Source organism: Zootoca vivipara, chromosome 9, assembly GCF_963506605.1.
Source record: "Zootoca vivipara chromosome 9, rZooViv1.1, whole genome shotgun sequence".
Taxonomy (NCBI): Eukaryota; Metazoa; Chordata; class Lepidosauria; order Squamata; family Lacertidae; genus Zootoca; species Zootoca vivipara.
In genome coordinates this window covers 76,189,568-76,210,261 of record NC_083284.1, presented here as the reverse complement: position 1 = coordinate 76,210,261, position 20,694 = coordinate 76,189,568, and the positions used below count along the sequence as shown (strand labels likewise).

Sequence of the window (20,694 nt, the reverse complement as noted above, 5' to 3'; positions counted from 1 at the left end):
CCATAGATCTGTGGTATGTGATATACAGTATTTTTCTAATCCTGTTAAACTTTTTTTTGTGTTAGTTGCCTTGAGGGTTTTGAAAAGATGAGATATAAAAATTTAAAATGAAATAAAATAAAAGGAGGTAGCAGGGATCAAACTTGGAAGCTTCTACATGCAAAAGCTAAGCTGCAATTTTAAAAACCTATACTTTCAAAAGGGTATGCCAAGTCAAAAAGGCAGGAAAAAACACGACCCCTTTTAAATTTCAAAATATTTAGTTTACCTAAGCCAAGCTGTTCAGGGTTTTTAAAATACCTCTAATTTAAGATATTAGAGTACTGTATTATTTTCTCTTGCGCAGCCAAGCAATTAAATCTTGGGTGCACTTCAGTTTCTGGACCTGAACTAGACTTCTGGCACAGCAGGACGAAAGAGGAAACAGGAGAAGGGCGTAGCTTCAGCTTTGTATGCAGAAGGGCCCAGCTTCAATCCTTAATGTTGATGGCACAAGGGGCAACAGCCTGGTGGAGAGAGCATTCTGGCAGCTGGGGAGCCACCACTAAAAAGGCCTGTTCTTTGTGTCACCACCCTCTATTGAAGCTACTTCAATTATAACACGGCCGTTGATAAAAATTAACCAGCGATGTCACCTTTCCTACATTCTGACCTGCAGAAATAAATAGGTCTTTAATTGCCTCCAGAACAAGAGCCGTGTGAGAGACAGCCTGCAAGGAGTTCCAGAGCTGCACCATTCTGTGTGTTACAAGTACAGGAGGAGGATGCGGAACAAAGCACATATTTTTACGGCCATGCAATTCTGCCCCAACACATTGTTCCAGAAAGACAGGACTGACCCTGGCTCTGGAGGAGATGAAAGAAGCCCCCTCCTCCCCCTGAACCACAACTCCAACATCCGTCCAACTGAGCCAGCCTCAACATGCCAGGAATGGGCTGGGCTCCAGTGCACCCTAAGCAGAATCTCTTGCCAAATCAGATGCAGGCCGAGATCCAACCCGGAGGACCTCGCCGGCGCCAAGAGCAGCTGTCCATTGCATAGGCAGGATTTGCGACAGAGGACTCTGCATTTCAGCAAGATTGGCAGAGATTCCTCCAGCTATTTTGAGATTAATAATGCCATTAGTTTGCAAAGAAAGCTTTCCACAGGTGGTTTTGTGTTTGTAAGGTTGAGGGTGTGATGCTGCTGCTTCTCCTTGCTTCTTCTTCTCTTTCCTACTTTTTGGGGAATAAGGTGAGGAAAGCTATTTTGATATTTGTGTTTCTGCTATTTTGGTGGCTAAACACTCCCTGGATTTTTGCATCCTTCCTTATAGGGAATAGGATGGTTGGCTTGTGAATGAGAGCCATTGCAGTGTAACAGTGGGACTCTGCAAGCATAGGAACAAGCTCTGAGGAGAACTCAGGTTCAAATCCACACTCAGCCATGAAGCTCAGTGGGTGACTCACTACCTCTCATGTCACCGATCTCACTACATGCTGAAGTGGCTGCTTGGAGAAAAGGCAGCATGTAAATGTTATAAAAATTATTGAAGGGTTGGGCGTGAAATGTGATCAAAGGACATATTTGTATCTATTGTAGCTTGTTTTTCCTGAAATATTGTGTTGATTTTATGTGCCTAACAGAACTGGGTTTTTGGTAACACCCTCTTAATGTAGCCCTTCCACAAATTAGGAAATGGAAGGATCAACCAATTTCAGTACTACATATATTAGAACCATAGAACTGTAGATTTGGAAGGGACGGCCACAGTCATCTTGTCCAACTCCCTGCAATACAGGAATCTTTTGCCCAAAGTGGGGCTCGAAACAACGACCCTGAGATTGAGAGTCTCATGCTTTACCAACTGAGCTATCCCAGGTCTATTATTCTGTCCCATCTTTGCATCAGTCTGCACGTTTGACCACCAAATAGACATTTCAACCCTGCAGTTTTGTGTTTTGGGAGCCAAGAATTGTATTTAGAGAAGTGTGAGATCTGAAGCATCACTGCATCCTGATCCAGGGTATTGAGTGTCCATCAGGTAAGTTTGCCCAAACCAGGAAACCAAATCACCTATTTCCCCTGTCATGGATATGGCATGGGAGTTATAGTATGCACAACTCTGAATCCTTGGTCAAGAGCAATGGATGCTGGGAGAGACAGCAAGAGCAGGCTGGGCCTTTAACAAAACTTGCTAAGTCCCTCTCTGCTAGCCCCAATTAGCTGCCTGCGAAGGAATGTGGTAATTGCCTTTGGCTGGAGAAGAAACATCAGTGTTCCCTATTTCCTTATGGTACGGATGGGAGGGGGTTTAATCACTCTATCCTGTCCACCTGGGGTCGGCTTGACCCTGATGAGTTGGGAGGGAATGAGAGAACTGCCTTACTATCTGCTAGTATTACATCAGAGTGTGAAGTAAGACAGGTGAAGACAAATGGGCAACACCTGAAATCATTGGTAAACTGCTAATTGGAGCCTCATTTCCATTGGTGGGAAAACGGAACCCCACCTGACCCTTTCCCCATAACTTGGGAGTTCTAGCATTAGAACTTTGCATTTTGCCACTTGCAATTTTGCCAGAGCTTCTGCGAGTATGAAGCTGTGAGAGGAGAAGGGGGGCCTGCGGGCTGCGCCTTCTGAAAGCTTTGCAACAAGTTATATCTTCATAACCGTATGTATCCTTTAGTTAGAGCAACTTGAATGCTTATGTTTATTATTTGCGATCTCTGTAACCTCACAAGAAATGTGCACTGCTATTTTTAAGTTGTATGTTTTACACTTTTTAATAAAGCCTTGAAAAGGTATATTTTGGTTTGGACCTTGAGTATTGTTCAGGGTGGGGCAACTAGTCCGGTCCCTTGACCCTTTGGTCGCATACTGAGTGTTGGGCTGCACAAGTGAGTGTGCCTGGGTTTGAGTAAAGAAACCAAACCAGTTGAATTTCTGCCTGCTTTATTAAGAGTAGTCAGAGGCTTGCAACCTTGAACAAGGCGGAGAAGCTTTCCCTTTTGGGCTCTCTGGCCAGGTGCAAGTGAGAAAGGGTGGTGGCAGCGAACTACCGGGAAATTGTTTTGACTACGGCTCACAAGAGAAGTGCCGAGTTGTGTGTTTCCCACACGTTGCAAGAGCCAGGAGATTGGCTGGGTCAGGCAAGTGAGAGCCACCGACCATTACATCCCCAATGTTATGTTTGCCACTTTTCTGGGTCAGTTTGCAAATCTGGCAATTTTGCTGTCTCTCAATTTCTCGTTTTTCCAGTTGTAAGTTCAATTTCCACATCAGCTTGCATATTTTACTTACAATGTCCTTGTGCAAATTCATCAGCATTTTAGTGCAAATACCTGCTATAATACACATTTTTTGCAAAGCAAATTCACCCAAATTGTTGTGTATTGAATTTGTAGGCACAGCACAGTAGCAGAGCAGCCAGGAACTAGTTAAGGGAGGTAGTGACTGCTTTTAATTAGCTTCACCTGGGTTGGGTAGACTAGCCCAAGTGCCTATATATTTAGCAGCAGGGCCGGGGTTTCTGTGTGTCTTTTTACTTGCTTGCTGCCATGAATAAAGATGTTACTATACTACCGCTGGCTGGAGTCACAATATAACACAATTTTTTAGGGGGGGATTTCTTAAAATTATTTTCAGTAACAAAGGTACTTATGTGCACAATTTCCCTTGGTACTGTATATGCATTTTAGTTGGAAAACTGCATTGTAAAATTCACTGAAGTCTAGATTTTGAAGCATAGATGTGTTTCAGTTCACAGGTTATTTTAGAAAGTGTGGCTTATGTAAGTTTGCCTTTAAAACGTGAACTGAAATTAACTCCCACATCCAGAAATATTTATGTTCCAACCCTAATCAAAAGTCTGAAAATTACCTTTAATGCCCAAAGGAAGTTGGAAATTTCAGCCGATTTGCAAAACTAGGTAGCCAAGTAGAGGTTTTAAAGGACACTTGGGAAAGAGGAAAAATAAGAGTGACATGTGCCTTATTCTCCTTTCCTGGAAAGTCTTTGGCAGCTAGAGAGTAAAGGTAAAGGTAAAAAGGCCCCTGACCATCAGGTCCAGTCGTGACCGACTCTGGGGTTGCGGCGCTCATCTCATTCTATTGGCCGATGGAGCCGGGATACACCTTCCAGGTCATGTGGCCAGCATGACAAAGCCACTTCTGGCGAACCAGAGCAGCACACGGAAACTCCATTTACCTTCCCGCTGTAGCAGTACCTATTTATCTACTTGCACTCTGACGTGCTTTCGAACTGCTAGGTTGGCAGGAGCTGGGACCAAGCAACGGGAGCTCACCCCATCGCAGGGATTCAAACCGTCAACCTTGATCGGCAAGCCCTAGGCTCTGTGGTTTAACCCACAGCGCCACCCGTGTCCCCTAGGTAGAGAGTACTCATTCCCAAATGGAAGTATTATTGAGATAGGTGAAAAAGAGCCACAGACGTGCGGTTTTAACAGCAGACAAGGCCTCTCTGATCTGCATTGAGTAAAAGAGCTGGAAAATGCAGATTGAGGGCTTTGTCATCAAGGTGTTCTTGTTTTGCTGAGTTTCTGCACTTTCCCATTTTCTTCTCTTATGCAAAAGTCCCACGAGTTTACTTACTTTTCCCCTGACTGTTGAGTTCACTCTCTTACATGCCTGCTAAAACACATCCTTGTTTAGACAAGCCTACCCAGATGCTTTGAAAGTTGGGGTAATTTTAATCTGTTTTAGCATTTTAATTTTTATATGTTTTAAAGTAAGGTTGTGAGTTTTGCTTGATTTTACTGTTTTATCATTTGAGGGTTGGTGGTTTTTTTTACTACCAAGTGGTGTATAAATTTTATGAAATAAAGAAACAAGTTATGTTTACTGCCTCATTTAGCATCTAAACCAATATACAAATTCCATTTCTTTTTGTTCCCGATTTTCACAGATTCTGGATGGTAAACCTGTCAGATTGTTTCTGCAACTCAGGGTGCTTCTAAATACCATCCAGGCTTCCTGAGGGATTCATCCCACTTGATCTTCCCCTTCATCTTCTTTTTATCAAATCCTTGCATTATTTTAGAAAAATAGAAATTTTACCCTTTTGAAATGAAATGTAACCATGCAAGGCTTCCTAGGCAAGTGTCTATGTTGAATAACAAAGAGAGGGAGGTAGCGTCTCTCAAGTGGTCCAGCAACACTTTAATCAGGGATGGAGAACCTGCAGATACTGTTGGACTAATATCCGCAAATTCCACTGGAAATGCAAATGAAAGTAAAAATTGCTGCAATTCACATGTTTGTCTGCAGTATGAGTAGGGTTTTTAAAGACCACAAATGTAAATAAATTTTAGTGCACAATACATACGGTAAATAAAATTATTTCTTCTTTTGCATTTTTTGTTGTTTCCCTTATATTGAAATATGTCAAAATAAACCATGCAATAAATTATGTTCGTCTTGGGCATCAGATAGTGAGATGAACAAAGGTTTTAGCAGAAGCCAAACTGCAGCAGAACAGAAACAGTCCTGATTGCGATGAACACAAGATGGGGATGGGGATTGCTGCCTCCTTACATCTGTACCCCCAGCCAGCTCCAGAATTCTGATCAGGGCTCCACTTCTAGACTGTGAGAGAATTGGAATTGATGAATTTGATGGACTTTGGAGGTCATCCAGCCCACCACCTCCGCAATGCAGGATCTATGGTGCAGAATGCAATAGCAGAATCCTCCAGAAAGGCAAGCAAGGGACATTATCAGAGTCCAAGGACAAATTCCAGCCAGGCAAAAACACTCTAGTACAAAGGTGTGCCTTGGGGAGCATTCCAAGGGCCAGACAGAGAGGTCCACAGGGCCTGAGGTTCACCACCACTTATATAAATGCTCAGTATATAAATGCTCACTCCCGCAAACGGGAAGATGGCTCTAGGGTGAATGTTACGCCAGGTGTCCCTCCCCTCCCCGCTCCTGGCTGAGCTAGCCTCCCACTGGCCTCTGCTGGTGGAAGCGAATAAGCATCACTCCATGGGTGCTGGCCTGCTCCTTCTGCCTGGGGGGGGGCTGCTGGTGGTATCCCCACCAGTGGAGTTCAGTGCAACCCCCCCCCCAAATTGGGGCGTTCTAAGGGCAGGAAGGAGGCTGATCCAGCCTGAAATCCACTGGATCCCAGACTCACAGCCAGCATTAGACAACACTGAGCCTGAATGCAGGACTGATCACCTTAGTCATCAATGTTTGTTCTAACCTATCTGCATATTTTAACAGTTTTTTTTGGGGGGGGGATATGGTTCCCTTGGGTATTTTCGCTTTCTAATGGTTTGGTGGGTTTTAGCTGTGTTTTTTGTCTGTTTATTTTTGTAAATAACTTAGTCCTTGGTTTTTGTAAATAACTTAGTCTTTGGTTAACAAAGGTAACATATACAATACTTTACGATATGAGTTTATTTTATTTTATTGATCATTTTATTATAAGCTCTCCTCTTAGAAAGCTTATAAATCTGTCTAAATCTAAATAAATTAATAAAGTCCTTTTAAAAAGCGAAACAAAACAAGGGCTACCAACAGCTGAGCAGCAACAGCGCGCACACACACACACACACACACACACACACACACACACACACAGAGAGAGAGAGAGAGAGAATTTTCAATCGTCTTGCAAATTGCCCAGATTTGTGGTAGGATAATACTGGAGTTCGCTTGCTGGGTGGTGGTGAGGACTCTTGCAGGGAAAATGGCCCTCCCCTGGCTTTGGATGGCGCCTGGCTCTCCAAAGTGTTTGCAGTCTGCTGCTGACAGAGGGAAGAATAAGATCCTGTCCCAGGGACACAAGGCTGAGTTAGCTCCTCCTGCGATGAGAAACTTTGATTTGTAAGCCAGATGCTTGCAGTAAGCCTGAGTCAGACAATGCACAAAGGAACTTAACAAAGACACACAGTGAGAGAAAGTGCAAAGTAGCATAAGATTCAGAGAGAAGGGTAAGCAGGAGAAAATATGGACCATAAAAAGGGTCCAGAAGGGTAGCAGAGCAAGGGATGGAGAAGAAATTCAAGTCATTTAAAGATTTGGAATTTAAAGCCAAATCTACCAAATTCACACTTTCCAAAACAATATGCAAACCAAAACACAGCTCTTTTTTGAAACCCACCCCTCTGATATATATTTCCCTGAATGCTCATCTACGAACCTCATTTATTGGTCCTTGCTCAACAGTTCCACTGGCAAACAGATGATGGCAATATGAGAAGGGGAGAAGCCCTCTGCACATGGTCAAAGGCACCCTTCTGTCCAGCTTACAGACTGAAGTTGGTGGAGCACAGGAAGCCTACTGGTTCAGACCACTGGCCCCAAGGTTGGGGAATCTCTGGCCCTCCAGTTGTTGCTGGATTACAACTCTACTGGCCCTAGCTGATGGCAGCCAGGAGTCCAAAGGCATCTGCAGGGTCACATATGTCCCATTCCTGGTCTGCACTGACTGGCAGCAAACTATCCAGGGTTTCAGGCAGGGGGTTCTTACAAAAAGATAAGAGAAGGCTGCTGGATCAGGCCAAGGACCCAGCTAGTCAGGCATCCTGCACAAAAGCAGCGCTCTCCCCTCCAACAACTGGTCTTCAGCTGGAGAGGCACGGCATAGCCATCATGGCTAGTAGTCATCCCTACTTAGAGGTGCCAGGGATTGAACCTGGCACCTTCTGGGTGCCAAGCATGTGCCCCCCTATCCCTGAACCATGAGGTCGCTCTCTCTGCTTTCCTTTCAGCTGAGAGATGGTGTGGGTGAGCTACATGGGTGAACTGGAGGAAGGCCTGATGCCCACACTTATCCTGCAGTGGTGCTGGGGGCATAGCTGCCAAGTTTTCACTTTTCTCGCGAGGAAGCCTATTCAGCATAAGGGGAAATCCCTGTAAAAAAGGGATAACTTGGCAGCTATGGCTGGGGGCGTCCTAAGGAGTCTGCTAGAGCAAGTGCTGCCTGGACACGCACTGCTTTGGCCCATAGTTCTGTTTCCAGTCCCCTCTCCCCACCCCCTCATCCCTGCTCTATTGCATCCCTGTAATGCAACCGAGTCACATGGACCATTTGCTTGTCCAGCAGGGCAAGTGTGCGCTCAGTGGCCCATCGACGTGGCGTCCCCCCTTTCTTCTCCCACACATTCGCCCATCATGCTGCCTCTTTCGCCTCTCCTGCTGCTCTTTAAGCAGCTGCGGAGAGGGAGGGATCACAGCTCCCTCTGTGCAGAAGAAGAAGACCTGTCCTGCCCTGCTGGGTCCTACAGCCTCCCTCCTCTGGGTGCCTCTGGAGCGCCGCCGTTGTGCTTGGATTTCCACCCCTGCCTGTCCTGCTGCCCTGACAGCCGAGCCCACCTCCGTCCACCTTCCCCCACCCCTAAGGACAGTTGTTCCCCTCCTTTCCTATACTGTACAGTAACTGCCATGAGGAAGATCAACTGGCTCTCTCTCCTGGCCGGGCTTTCTTTTTATATCAACGGTGAGTTGCAATTTCTTTCCAATGCAGTTCCTGCAAAGGGAGCCTTTGGAGCTCTTCTCTAAGGCGGGGAGGGGGGGGGGAGGAAAGCGGTTCTTGGGGAAATGAAGGTTCTTCTCTAACTTTCAAGCAGGATTGTTTCTTTGAAGGGAGGGGGGAAATGCATGGAAGTTGAAGCACAATTTACGTGGAATAGGATTTCGATTGGATCAGGCAGACCGGCGTGTGCGTACAGACCTGCTTAACTGAAGCGGTGCTAAAGCAGAACGGCAAATAAATGTGCATCGGCTGCTGGGCATTATTAGTAGAGGGGAGATGTCAGGAGGGAGTTTCCTGTCACTTTATGGGAAATACAGGAGCAAAACGCTCGAGGTCTTGCAACCCTTTTATTGGAGCAAGTAAGAAGCAATTGATCGTTGAGAAAGTGGTAAAAACAAGCCCCCAGCTGAAAATCCAAGCCTAGGTGTTCCCTCCTGCATCCCTCTTGTCTTCCTAGCATCTCAATGAGGAGCGTTCAATATGGTATTACTTTAGCCATGTTGTTTGATAACCTCAGCCTCCCTCTTTGTTCTTCTGGATTCTAAGGGAGCAAACTGGCTCGAATTCACACACTCTGACTTAACAAGGCGATGGATCTGGTTGTCCTTCCAAAAAAGGAAGGCGTTTCGTTACCCAAGTTGTGCTTCGTTTACTGAATGTATGCACAGGGACTCAGAAACACTTTTTGTCGATAAAACATCATAGGCGTGTGTCTGGAGGGGAGAGTTAAGGCTGAAACAAAAAGAGAAAAAGAACGCTGACTTTTGACCTAGGTCCTAAACAAATCTTTCTCTGTGTGTTCTGTTTTTGTTTTTTAAAAAATGACTTAGGTTTTTAAAGTGAGGATCCATTAGATATCTTGCCTCGGACATGATGCTGACATGATTTTGCTAGAGTGCAGTAGGCAACATTTAGGCAACATGAATAAATCATGTTCTAATAGAGCATCCTGAGAAGCAATAACAATGGCATTCAATAAAGACATTGAGGCATCTTAAAATTTACATTTCCTCCCTGTACTTTGCTGACAAAGAGGAGAAAGAAAATCTGGAATCACATAACATCTAGCAAAATCTTTTTGCAAATAGGAATTCTGATCATGTAAACATTTGGATTATGTGAGGGAGCGTGACATTAGGCAGTCTAAAGTAGAAGACTTTTATATGCCTGTTGTCTTTGTCCATGGAGTTTTCTTGGCAGGGATACTGGAGTGGCTTGCCAGTTCCTTCTCCAGGTGGATCACGTTTAGTCAAAACTCTCCACTATGACCTGTCCATCTTGGGTGGCCCTGCATGGCATAGCTCATAGCTTCTCTGAGTTATTCAAGCCCCTTCGCCACGACAAGGCATTGATCCATGGGGTCACGAAGAGTCGGACACGACTAAACGACTAAACAACAACAACAACAAAGTAGAAGACAGAGAAAATAAGTTGCATGTAGTTTTTGCTGTGTTGCACAGCCTGTAAATGCATTTGCCAACTTCACAACAAAGAAATTGATTCTGTTTCCAAAGTGGGCATGTGGTTGCTGTATTGACTGAGGCCTAGTGACTCACTTTGAATCCTTAGATACCTAAGAATGTATTCTGTGGAACTGAAAGTGCTGCATAATTAAACCAGCTGTAGGGGAAACATATCAGTTAAGTATCAGTTAGTGGTTTTAATTCAGATTTTTAAATGATTGCTGTGTTTTTTAAAATAATTTTCATAGGCCACTTGAACAGAGTTGGTCCCCCTTGTGACAATGTTGATGGGTTGAATGAAAAGTTGCTAGCCTGTTGTGGTGTTGGGAATAACCAGAGGTTTAGCCATAATTTGTAATCTGACACAGGGATGGCGATAATAGTCTATAAACTGGGTTATTTTGCTTTCAGAATATAATGTGCCCAGGACTTAATTTAATAGTAGTAGTAGTAGTAGTAGTAGTAGTAGTAGTAAGGGGCAGGACCTTAACACTGATTTAAGGAACAACATGAATTTTGGGCACCACTGAGGCTCCAATATAAAATATATATACTGGTATTCCAAAGATGCTGCTGACATCTAGTGGCATGTCCCTATTTGCCACAAAAGGAGGAGAAAATAGCATTTGGCGGTGGAATAGGATTGGTAGTTTATAAAGTGTCTGGCTCTTAGATTATTTTCTCACATGGACCTTGTCTGGATTAGTGCAGTTGGAGTGGGGAAGAGGGCTGAGCAGGGGCTGGTACGTTTAAAAGAGAAGAAATAGGCAGGGAAAGGGTAAAGCAGTTGGCGGGGCAGGCAGGGAGAGGGTTCAGTGGTTGGGGGTATTTTAACAGCAAAGAAGTAGGCAGGAAGAGGGCTAAGCAGGTGGGGAAGGATTTGGAATGGAAGTTCCCTTGCTGCTTCAGGACTCTAAAGCTCTCTCCCAAGCCTGCTATTCCCATCAAGCTTTCATTACATGAATTTCCATGCAAAATGTTGTCCCACCACCTCAAGGTTATGTTGCTGGTGTGTGTGTCTGTGATGGGGGCATATTTTATAGTTTCTTCCCCCATGGTTAAATTTTCTACTCAGAGGCTGTGAAGGAATGAAACCGCCCAGCCATTTGATGTGCTTGCTCTTAATTTTAAAATGGTTGCTTTCTGTTTAGAGTCATTCTGCTTTTGAGGCTGTTCTTCCTAGAGGGTTCAAGAAGTCATAGAATAGACCTATAATGAGTCAACTGAGAAACTGAATCCTATGGAGCGTGCTGGGGAAGAAACCTAGTTACTACGGGATGTAGAAACGTCACATTAATCTCTTGCCCAATGTGTTTTCAATCCAATCCTCTCTGAAGTCAAGCAAGAGGAATGGTGGCAGAGTGCTGCCATTTTGTGACCCGGTTGCCATTTCCTCTTTTATAGGAAGTGACACAGCCGATGCTGAGGAGAGGCTGATGAACCACCTCCTGAACACATCTCGCTACAACAACTTAATCCGCCCTGCCTTCAACTCCTCGCAGCTGGTTGTTATAGAATTGCAGGTTATCCTGGCCCAGCTTATCAATGTGGTGAGTCTGAGCATCCCTTCCATCGCTCCTTCCTAGCAAAATCTACAACTGTGTAGGTCACATCATGAGCTTTGGGACTGGGCAAGCGCATGGGAACTCTTCCACGAAGGCTGGCCATGCAGGGTTTGCAGACACGGACACTGTTGCCTCCACAACCCTGGAGACGGGGTGGGGTGGGGGTAGGGTAGGGGGTTTAGTGAAGTCGGGCCACGGCTGGACTTATTCTCAGAGACCTGTCTGAAGAAGAGAGTTCTTCGACTCCACTTGGGTCTCATTCCCTGTCCCACTAGCACAATCCCTTGGGTCAGCCTCTTCTGTGAGTCCCTCTCACTCGCCTTCCACACTGGACTATCTTCTCCATGGCGTCTCCATGGGATTCGTGACACCAGTGACCCCAAAAGGTTGGGGACAACATCAGGAGAGCTTGCTGGATCCAGCCCATGGCCCATCTAGCCCAGCATCCTGTTCTCACAGTGTCTGAACAGTTGCCTGTGGGGAACCAGCCAGCAGGATCCAAGCACAAGAGCCCTCTCCCTTCCTGGTCTTCAGAAGCAGGGCTGCCTCCAGTTGTGGACGCAGACACAGAGGCATCCTGATTAGCAGCTCTCATCTAATTCTTATTCTTATTTATTGAATTTATATACCACCCTATACAAGGGAGTCTCAGGGCGGTTCACAGAATAAAATCAAGTTATAAAAACAAAACAAAAAAACACATAATAAAAACAAAAACAACACACACACCCCAGTTTTAAAAGGGCATAGGATCTGAACTAAAGGCCTGGTTAAAAGGGAACATTTTTATTCCCCTTTTAAAGCCATCTAAGATGGTGACCATCCTCATTCTGTAGTTTAACCATGTGCTGTGCAAAGAAGAACATCCTTTTATGTGTCCTGTCTTAAGCCTTCTTGCGGTTGAGCAGCCATGTGAAAAGAAGTTGAGTCCCTGGAGAGCTGCTGTGAACCAGAGAAGACTATGCCATCCTGAACACAGCAACCTGGGAGTCACTAGCTACAGCACTGCCAGGAGTGAATCTCATTGAATTCTCAGGAAGCTTCCTGCAGTCCTGTCATATTGTCTACATATGAAGGCAGGCCATGCATGCTAACTTTGCAGCTGATCTCTCTTTTCCTTGGTACAATGACTTGGAGTGACAAGAGCACATCCTACTTTACGGAGTAAAGCTATGCAGTTTTCCTTTTTTTTTTACCCTCTCTTTAGCCACCTGCTTTAGTGCTGGGTCCCACCCCCTCTGTGCTTTATGGCCGCCTGGGCTTTTGGAATGGGCCTCATGTTGCAAATTGGGGTTCTGGGAGGGCCCCAGCTCTTGACCAGTTGAATGGCAGTGCTGCGTGGAAAAAGATCAGTTCCTCTGTGTATTAAATAACATAATTCATGTGTGGTGTACATGTATATGTGCTTGTATAAATTCATCTTGAAAACATTTTATTGGAAGTGAGTGACAGAAAGGAGAGAGACTTTAATCAACTTTAGTGAAATGACTAATCTGCTTGAACGCCAAGTCCTGCAGCATCTAGGACCCTGAATACTCCCTAAATAAATATTAGAAGGTTCAGGACAGACAAACGTCTTCCTGCAGCATTGTAGGAAAATGATGGCTTTTGCTCCCACAAGATGCAGTGGTGGACATCAAGTTGGGTGGCTTTAAAAGATGGATTGGACAAATTCATGGCAGACCGGGCTATTAATGGCTGCTAACCCCCATGGCTATGTTTTCCTTCTGCTGCACATCACAAGTGGGGAGAGCTCTGCTGCGTTGAGGTCCTGCTGTGGATTTCCCTTGGGGGCATCTGACTGGCCCTGGCGAGAAAGAGGCTGCTGAACTAGATGGGCTTTGGTGCTTGAGGGTTTTCTTTTATTCAGAAGAGCTTCAGCTCAGCGGAAGAGCAGAAGGCTCAACCTACAATGGCATCTCTAGGATTCTGAAACCCTGGAGAGGCCCTGCCCTCAACATAGGCAATACTGAGCTCGATGGAGCCATGAGTCTGATTCAGAATAAAGCAGCTTCATGTGTTCCTGTTCTGTAGGACTCTTCTTGTGCTCCTAGGCTCCCACCCTAGCAGAATCCACCCAATCCTCCTTCCTTTTGTCCTGGATTTCCCTTCCCCTCCTGTCCCAGGAGAGGTACAAGAGTAGCTTGTAGCAGCACAGCAACTGCCAAAGCCATTCCCTTTTAGGTTGTGACTTGTCCATTAATTTTCCCATTTCTGTGTTTCCATGGGCCTTGTTCTCATTTAAGAAATCTGCCTAGCAAAAGAGCCTGGAGCCTGGTTCATCAGAAAGCTCTCTAATCCAATTTCTCCTCTGTGGTTTATTTCCACCTCCAACCACTTAGCCTCTTCCAGATGTACCAAGGCTTACTGCCACATTTATTTTGTAATAATCTGAATTAACTCCAAATAGAATCATGTCTGCTTCTAGAAGATTTAGCGTCGCCTGGGCACCCTGGTGCCTTACAGATATTTTGGACTATGATGCCCATCAACCCCAGAGTTGTAGTTCAAAACATCTGGACCAACACGCCAGGCTATGAAGGCCTGCCTTAAAAGGAAACCTTTATTTTAGCATTAACTTTCATGGACGGGATGCAAAAATGCAATTCTGCCTCAGATGAAGTGGCCAGAGTGGTTCATCAAAGCTTGTTGGCCTTCTGAAGTTTCCAAGGAACTGGAAGACTGCCGGCCTTGGTGCTTTCTACCTGAGTGCCCTTCTAGGTTCAGGAGAGTGGATGGAGGGAAGGGTATTCAAGCCTAATGAATGGATCCAATTAAGATAGGCTGCTGCTCTTTACCACATAGATTTTCTGTGTCTCTCTCTTTCTCTTCAGAATGAGCGTGAACAGATCATGACTACCAACGTCTGGCTCAATCAAGTAAGTATCCCGTGGATACATAATTTCTGCTCTATTAATTTACAAACCCATCCTCTCATTATATTGGTAACTGAGAATTTGGAAGGTTGCTATGACATCCAGCTTGCTTTATTTTTGAAGGCTGCAGTCCTTAACCATTTGCCTATAGCCATTTATCATACGTAACTATTCCAGCTCAACTGAGTGCACTTTGAATAGTTGTGATGGGACGGTGCTCTGAGGAATCACAGCGAATCCTGCACTTTTTCCTTCACAGTATTTTTGTACGTTTGGGGGTGAGAGAGTGTGACTTATGCACTTATAAGTCTAATGTACTTATATGCCTACTCAGCCACTTACACCTGTGGAACTGGCCCCACATTTGTAATAAATCAGTATTTTAGTGTGGCAGCACTTAATAATTTTTTAAATAAAAATAAAAATGGCAATTTTATTGTTTTATTCTTTTGTAAACTGGTTTTATTACAATCCAGTTTTCCCAATCTTGTAAAATTAACTAAATACATGATGTTGTTGCAGCAGCTGAAGTGTGTGTGTGTGTGTGTGTGATTCTAATTGCATTCTGTACAAAAGGCTGCCAAACAATTAACTGTGCAAGTCTGTTGTGCAATGGGAACAGCGACTCAAAGTGTGGGTTGTGCCCTGCTTCTAGGAATGGACGGACTACCGCTTAGCTTGGGAACCCTCGGAGTACGAAGGCATCAATAAGCTGAGAATACCAGCTAAGAAAGTCTGGCTACCAGACATTGTTCTATACAACAAGTAAGTTTGTACGACTCAGCGCTATGAATGAAAGGTCTAACTTAGGACCAGATTCAATCCCTTTTAAAAAAAGAAGCCTTCCTGACTGTCGTGGTGAAGAGAAAGCATGAGCCTCCTCTGACACCTGCCCCCCCCCCGACTGCAATTCTGATTGAGACCATGGTGGGACCCTGGTGGCTTGGGGGAGGGCCATGGCGCAGGAATCCTGGAGAGCCTTTGCTGCCAGTCAGTGTCAACAATACTGAACTAGATGGACCACTGGTCTGACTCAGTACAGTATAAGGCAACTTCCGATGTTGCATGTTCAGCTAAGTCAGGGGTGGGAAGGCTCCTGCCTGCAGGCCGGAGAGCCAGTGTGGTGTAGTGTTGGGAGTGCTGGACTGTGACCTGGGAGAGACCAGGGTTCGAATCCCCACTCCTCCATGAAGCTCTCCCTGGGTGTGACTGTGGGCCCGTCACTCACTCTCAGCTGAATGGTGTTGAGTAAAATCCTGTCAGATCAGATACGTAACCTGTGGATCCTCACGGATCATGCAGCCGATCCCTGCAGAAGTCAGCTTTGTTAGTCCCAGGCTTGCAGCTTGGGGAGAGCCTTGCACTACAGGTGCCCTGGAACGGCTGTGGAAGGAAGTTGGTTGAGTTGGTCGTCCCACCCACTGCTCAAAATCATCCTGCAGGAGGAGACCAGCAGGGCAGTCTCAAGCAGGTCGGGCGCCCTGGCACTGAGGGGCGGAGATCGCTCCAGCGCCCCCGCCCTCGCAGGGCACAGCATGGTTTCCGTGCGGCTTTGCCGCGCAGCGCCCCGCCTACCAGGGACAACAGCATGAGAACAAGGCCCTTTATGGTGGCTCCCTACTTATAGAATGCTCTCCCCAGAGAGGCTTTCCTGGCACCATTGTTACATACCTTTAGGTGCCAGGCAAGACATCTATCCATGGAGTATTATTTTTTTGCATGATGGGTGAAATGTTTCAATCTAGTTTTGAAAAGAAGAAGAAAATTGTCTTTTAAATTTTTCTTTTAATGCTGGTTTTAATCTACAGTTGTGTTTGTTTTCTACTTAAAATATTGTAAGTCACTTTGCATTGCCAACTTATTATTATTATTATTATTATTATTATTATTATTATTATTGGCTATCTTCCTTGCCAGTGTGAGAGCCAGTGTGGTGAAGTGGTTAAGAGCGGTAGACTCCTAATCTGGGGAACCGGGTTCCCGCCTCCGCTCCTCCACATGCAGCTGCTGGGTGACCTTGGGCTAGTCACACTTCTTTAATAATAATAATAATAATAATAATAATAATAATAATAATAATAATAATTTTTTATTTGTACCCCGCCCATCTGGCTGAGTCTCCCCAGCCACTCTGGGCGGCTTCCAGTCAGATATCAAAACAATACAACAAGAGCACAATTACAAAAGTCACAAACAATACATAAGCCACATCAAAAAATACACAACTGAATAGAAACCAATTTCGACATGAATCAAAATCTAAAACTAAGAATACATCCTTAATACAGTTTAAAATAACATAGGTAAAAAATAACAGGAATTTAAACAAAAAAACAAAACAAAATGGAGCCCTCTCTGCCCAGCAGCGGCGGCGGCAACAGTCCTTTATAAAGCCCATCAGACCCCGCCCTGGGCCAGGTGGTAAGTGGCAGGACTGGGGCCTCCAGGCTCTGAGCAGGGGAGTCCTCCTGGCTGATAGCAGCAGCAACAGCAGTTCTTATAGGCCTTGGCCCCGCCCTGGGCCAGGTGGTGAGTGGCAGGACTGGGGCCTCCAGGCGCTGAGCAGTCTCTCAGCCCCACTCACCTCACAGAGTGTCTGTTGTGGGGGATGAAGGGAAAGGAGAATGTTAGCCGCTTTGAGACTCCTTCGGGTAGTGATAAAGCGGGATATCAAATCCAAACTCTTCTTCTTCTTGCCTCATGACTGTAGGGATGAGATATCATTGTAATGTATTGGTACTGAATCTGGATAAGCAGAAACACCAACTATTTATGGACTCTTTCATGGTCTTTCATTGTCAAAAAGCCCCAATATTTTATTATCAGAATTAGTTTTGAATAATAGACTCATAGAATTGTAGAGTTGGAAGACACCCTGAGGATCATCTAGTCCAACCCCCTGAGATACAGGAATATGCAGCTGGCCCTTATTGGGATCGAACCTGCAAATTGGTTTATCAGCACCATGCTCTAACCAACTGAGCTGTCCAGGCTGGTTCAGGTCACAAAAGCCTTTGCAGTGCTTTGAAACCCACAAGTCCTTTTCTACAGTTACCTTTTTCTTGACTCCTTTAGTGCCGATGGAACATATGAAGTCTCTGTTTACACCAACGTGATCGTGAAAAATAATGGGAGCATGTTGTGGCTGCCTCCAGCCATCTACAAGAGCGCCTGCAAAATCGAAGTGAAGCATTTCCCCTTTGACCAACAAAACTGCACCTTGAAGTTCCGGTCATGGACTTACGATCACACTGAAATCGACATGATCCTTAAAACCGGCTCGGCCAGCATGGATGACTTCACCCCCAGTGGTGAATGGGACATTGTGGCACTCCCGGGGCGGCGAACTGAGAACCCCTTGGACCCAAACTACGTGGATGTCACATACGACTTCATCATTAGACGGAAGCCTCTTTTTTACACCATCAACCTCATCATCCCTTGTGTGCTCATAACATCCTTGGCCATCCTCGTCTTCTACCTGCCGTCAGACTGCGGAGAAAAGATGACGCTCTGCATCTCCGTCTTGCTCGCTTTGACTGTGTTCTTGCTCCTGATCTCCAAAATCGTCCCCCCAACATCGCTGGATGTCCCATTGATTGGGAAGTACCTGATGTTCACAATGGTCCTGGTGACCTTCTCCATTGTGACCAGTGTCTGCGTGCTGAATGTGCACCACAGGTCTCCCAGCACCCATGCCATGCCTCCCTGGGTGAAGGTGGTCTTCCTCAAGAGGCTGCCCAGCTTCCTGTTCATGAAGCGCCCAGAGAATAACTCCATGAGGCAAAGGCTGTCCGGTAGCAGCAAGAGGAGCAAAGCAGACCTGTTTTGCAGCAGCCCGTCGGACCTGTACAAGGGCTCCTCCACTTACTTTGTGAACACGGCCTCTGCCAAAAAATACGACCTGAAACTGGCGGAAAACCCTGATCACATTGGCAGCCATCAGGATGTCAGGCTACGATCATCAGCAAAGTTTTCCCCTGAGGTCCAGGAAGCTATTGAGGGAGTCAGTTTCATAGCAGACCACATGAGAAGTGAGGACAACAATGAGACTGTAAGTAGCACAAGGAACCTTTCATTTCCCCACCACGCTTGGTCCCCCAGTCTCCCACCTTCTTCTCTAGAAATTTCAGGCAATTTGAGGCCCTCTGTCTTATTGTATGTTCATGATGGTTTGTGTTCATGGCGGTCCTCTTGCCTCTTGGTGCCCCCATAAGTAATCCCACTCCCCTTGGACAGATTCAGGACAGACACAGCACAGAGTTAAACTATGGAACTCCCTCCCCCAGGAGGCAGTGATGGGCACCAATTTAGATGGCTTTAAAAGAGGATTGGACCAATTCATGGGGCAGAGGGCTGTAGAGGGTTACTGGCCACAAAGCCTATCCTCTGCTTCCACAGTTGGAGGCAGTAAATGCTTTTGAGTGCCAGACGCTGGAAAGCACAGGAAGGGAGAGGACTCTTGTGCTTGGATCCCGCTTGCGGGTTTCCCATTGGAGCATCTGATTGGCTACTGTGAGAACAGGATGCTGGACTAGATGGGCCATGGGCCTGATCCTGCAGGTTCTTCTTACGTTCTCCTATCAAGGAGTGGCTGTTGCTTTCTCCAACATGGGGGCATCCAGGCTCTTCTTTGGGACCCAGTGGGCTAGAGCTAGAATTAATAACTTTAATTTTGTTCAGTAAAAAAGTATACCTCATCTAGCACACTGCATTGCAATGGCTACAACAGGCAGAAAATATATATATATGTTGGGAGTCAGAGCTGGACTCACAAGCAATTCTCAAGTGGTCCATGAGGTGGTAAAAATTTGGCCCCAATGGCTTTATTGACCTAATTCAACAAAGCTTTTTTATTGGTTTTGTGGAACTGCCCATTTTAAACAAAGATGGTTGTAGCCATAGGAGCCAACTCCTAGGAGCCCTGGGGGCTTCAGCCCCCACAATGAAATATTTGAGGTGCCCAAGCCCCCACAAAGTTATAGGGTATTCCCATTCAAATGGTGTGGGTGCACTGTGCCATGTGATTGATTATGTGGGGCAGGGCTTACCTGGGCCCCCACAATATTTTATTCAAGTTGGCACCCCTGGTTGTAGCATAAGGATTAGGCCAGCCTTCTTCAATGTTGCATCCCCAGGTGTTATTGGATTACAACTCCCATCATCCCAGCCCTCTTAGCCAATGGCCAGGAATGATGGGGCGTGTAATCCAACAACAACTGCTTGATGAGAGGGGGATGGAGGGTCAAAACAGCCTCCCACCTGGAGGAGGAGGAGGAGCCACCAGCCATTGAAGCCGTGCAGCTGCTGTATTCAGTCCCACCCCAGCTCCTCCCAATGTCCTGATGTCACACGCATGACATTGGCCCCCCATCACCCTCATAAGGAGGTGCTTCTGGGCTTGAGGTTGAATTAAGCAGTGTGCCTTTTTGACCTTCAAATCTTCTGAAGCCTCACACTGATTCCCAGATTCCTTCTTAGCTGGTATTTAAAATTCATCAGTATGAAATGATCGGATGTAAATTCCATAAACGCCATGCAAGGGAGCCACAGTGGGACAAGCACTTGGGCAGTTTATGCAATGGATAAGTCATTAAATTATTTAATTGAGTTTTTCTCTTCTAGGTTGTTGAAGACTGGAAATATGTTGCCATGGTAGTGGACAGACTGTTTCTCTGGATATTTATCTTTGTTTGTGTGGTGGGGACTGTTGGATTATTCCTGCAGCCGCTGTTTCAAAACCACTCAGTTGGCGTGAGCCCTTAAACTGGGCGAATCCAAGACCTAGGATTGCTTATTCACTGACCGGGCTGGACTCTGTTTTGAGTTCCACAAGTGTAATGTCAAAGTCCAGTCATTTGATCATATTTATTTATTTATTTTTACTAGGGTGGGGATAACATAAAATCATCAGTTGATTTAATCAACTTCTTTAAGGTGGGCTTATATCCCACGTGACACTTTAGCCTGGGTGCTTGCGCTGAGTGAGGTGTTGATGAAAACAGGCAAAAACAACTAGGAAACAATGGTAAATTCAGTAATTGTACATTTAACCCCAGTCCCCAAATGCCTGCCCTTACATGGCTTCCAAAATACAATCCAGCTAGGGCTCCGGTGTGCCTCCAGGTCAGCAGGTATTGAGAGATCACTCCTCTAGGCATCCTTTAAAGTTGGAACAGTTTCATTTCTTTGGACTTTTCAGCAAAATACTCCATCTTCAGTGTTATCTCTTCATTAAGTTCATTTAAACAGAGATTGGGTGCCCATCTGCTAAGGACTCTTTAGCTGTGATTCCTGTATTGTTGGGGG

General features: G+C 45.6%; 1 protein-coding gene and 1 non-coding gene across 2 annotated transcripts; one reads left to right on the top strand and one right to left on the bottom strand.

Moving 5' to 3' along the window:
* Window positions 1–1,789: 1,789 nt before the first annotated feature.
* Window positions 1,790–1,863, bottom strand: TRNAE-CUC (transfer RNA glutamic acid (anticodon CUC)). Its single transcript has one exon. It is a non-coding gene; the product is annotated as a tRNA-Glu (tRNA).
* A 6,388-nt stretch (window positions 1,864–8,251) lies between these two features.
* Window positions 8,252–20,206, top strand: CHRNB4 (cholinergic receptor nicotinic beta 4 subunit). Its single transcript, XM_035112188.2, has 6 exons — window positions 8,252–8,445; window positions 11,349–11,494; window positions 14,344–14,388; window positions 15,041–15,150; window positions 17,461–18,439; window positions 20,011–20,206. The coding sequence occupies exons 1-6, from the start codon at window positions 8,391–8,393 to the stop codon at window positions 20,149–20,151; spliced, it is 1,476 nt and encodes a 491-aa protein (XP_034968079.2). The 5' UTR covers window positions 8,252–8,390; the 3' UTR covers window positions 20,152–20,206.
* Window positions 20,207–20,694: the final 488 nt, after the last annotated feature.

Coding starts and splice junctions, on each gene's coding strand:
- CHRNB4 (XM_035112188.2), top strand. CDS start 8,391: ATGAGGAAGATCAACTGGCTCTCTCTCCTGGCCGGGCTTTCTTTTTAT. Junction 14,389..15,040: donor CCAACGTCTGGCTCAATCAA/GTAAGTATCCCG, acceptor CCCTGCTTCTAG/GAATGGACGGACTACCGCTT. Junction 18,440..20,010: donor GTGAGGACAACAATGAGACT/GTAAGTAGCACA, acceptor TTTCTCTTCTAG/GTTGTTGAAGACTGGAAATA.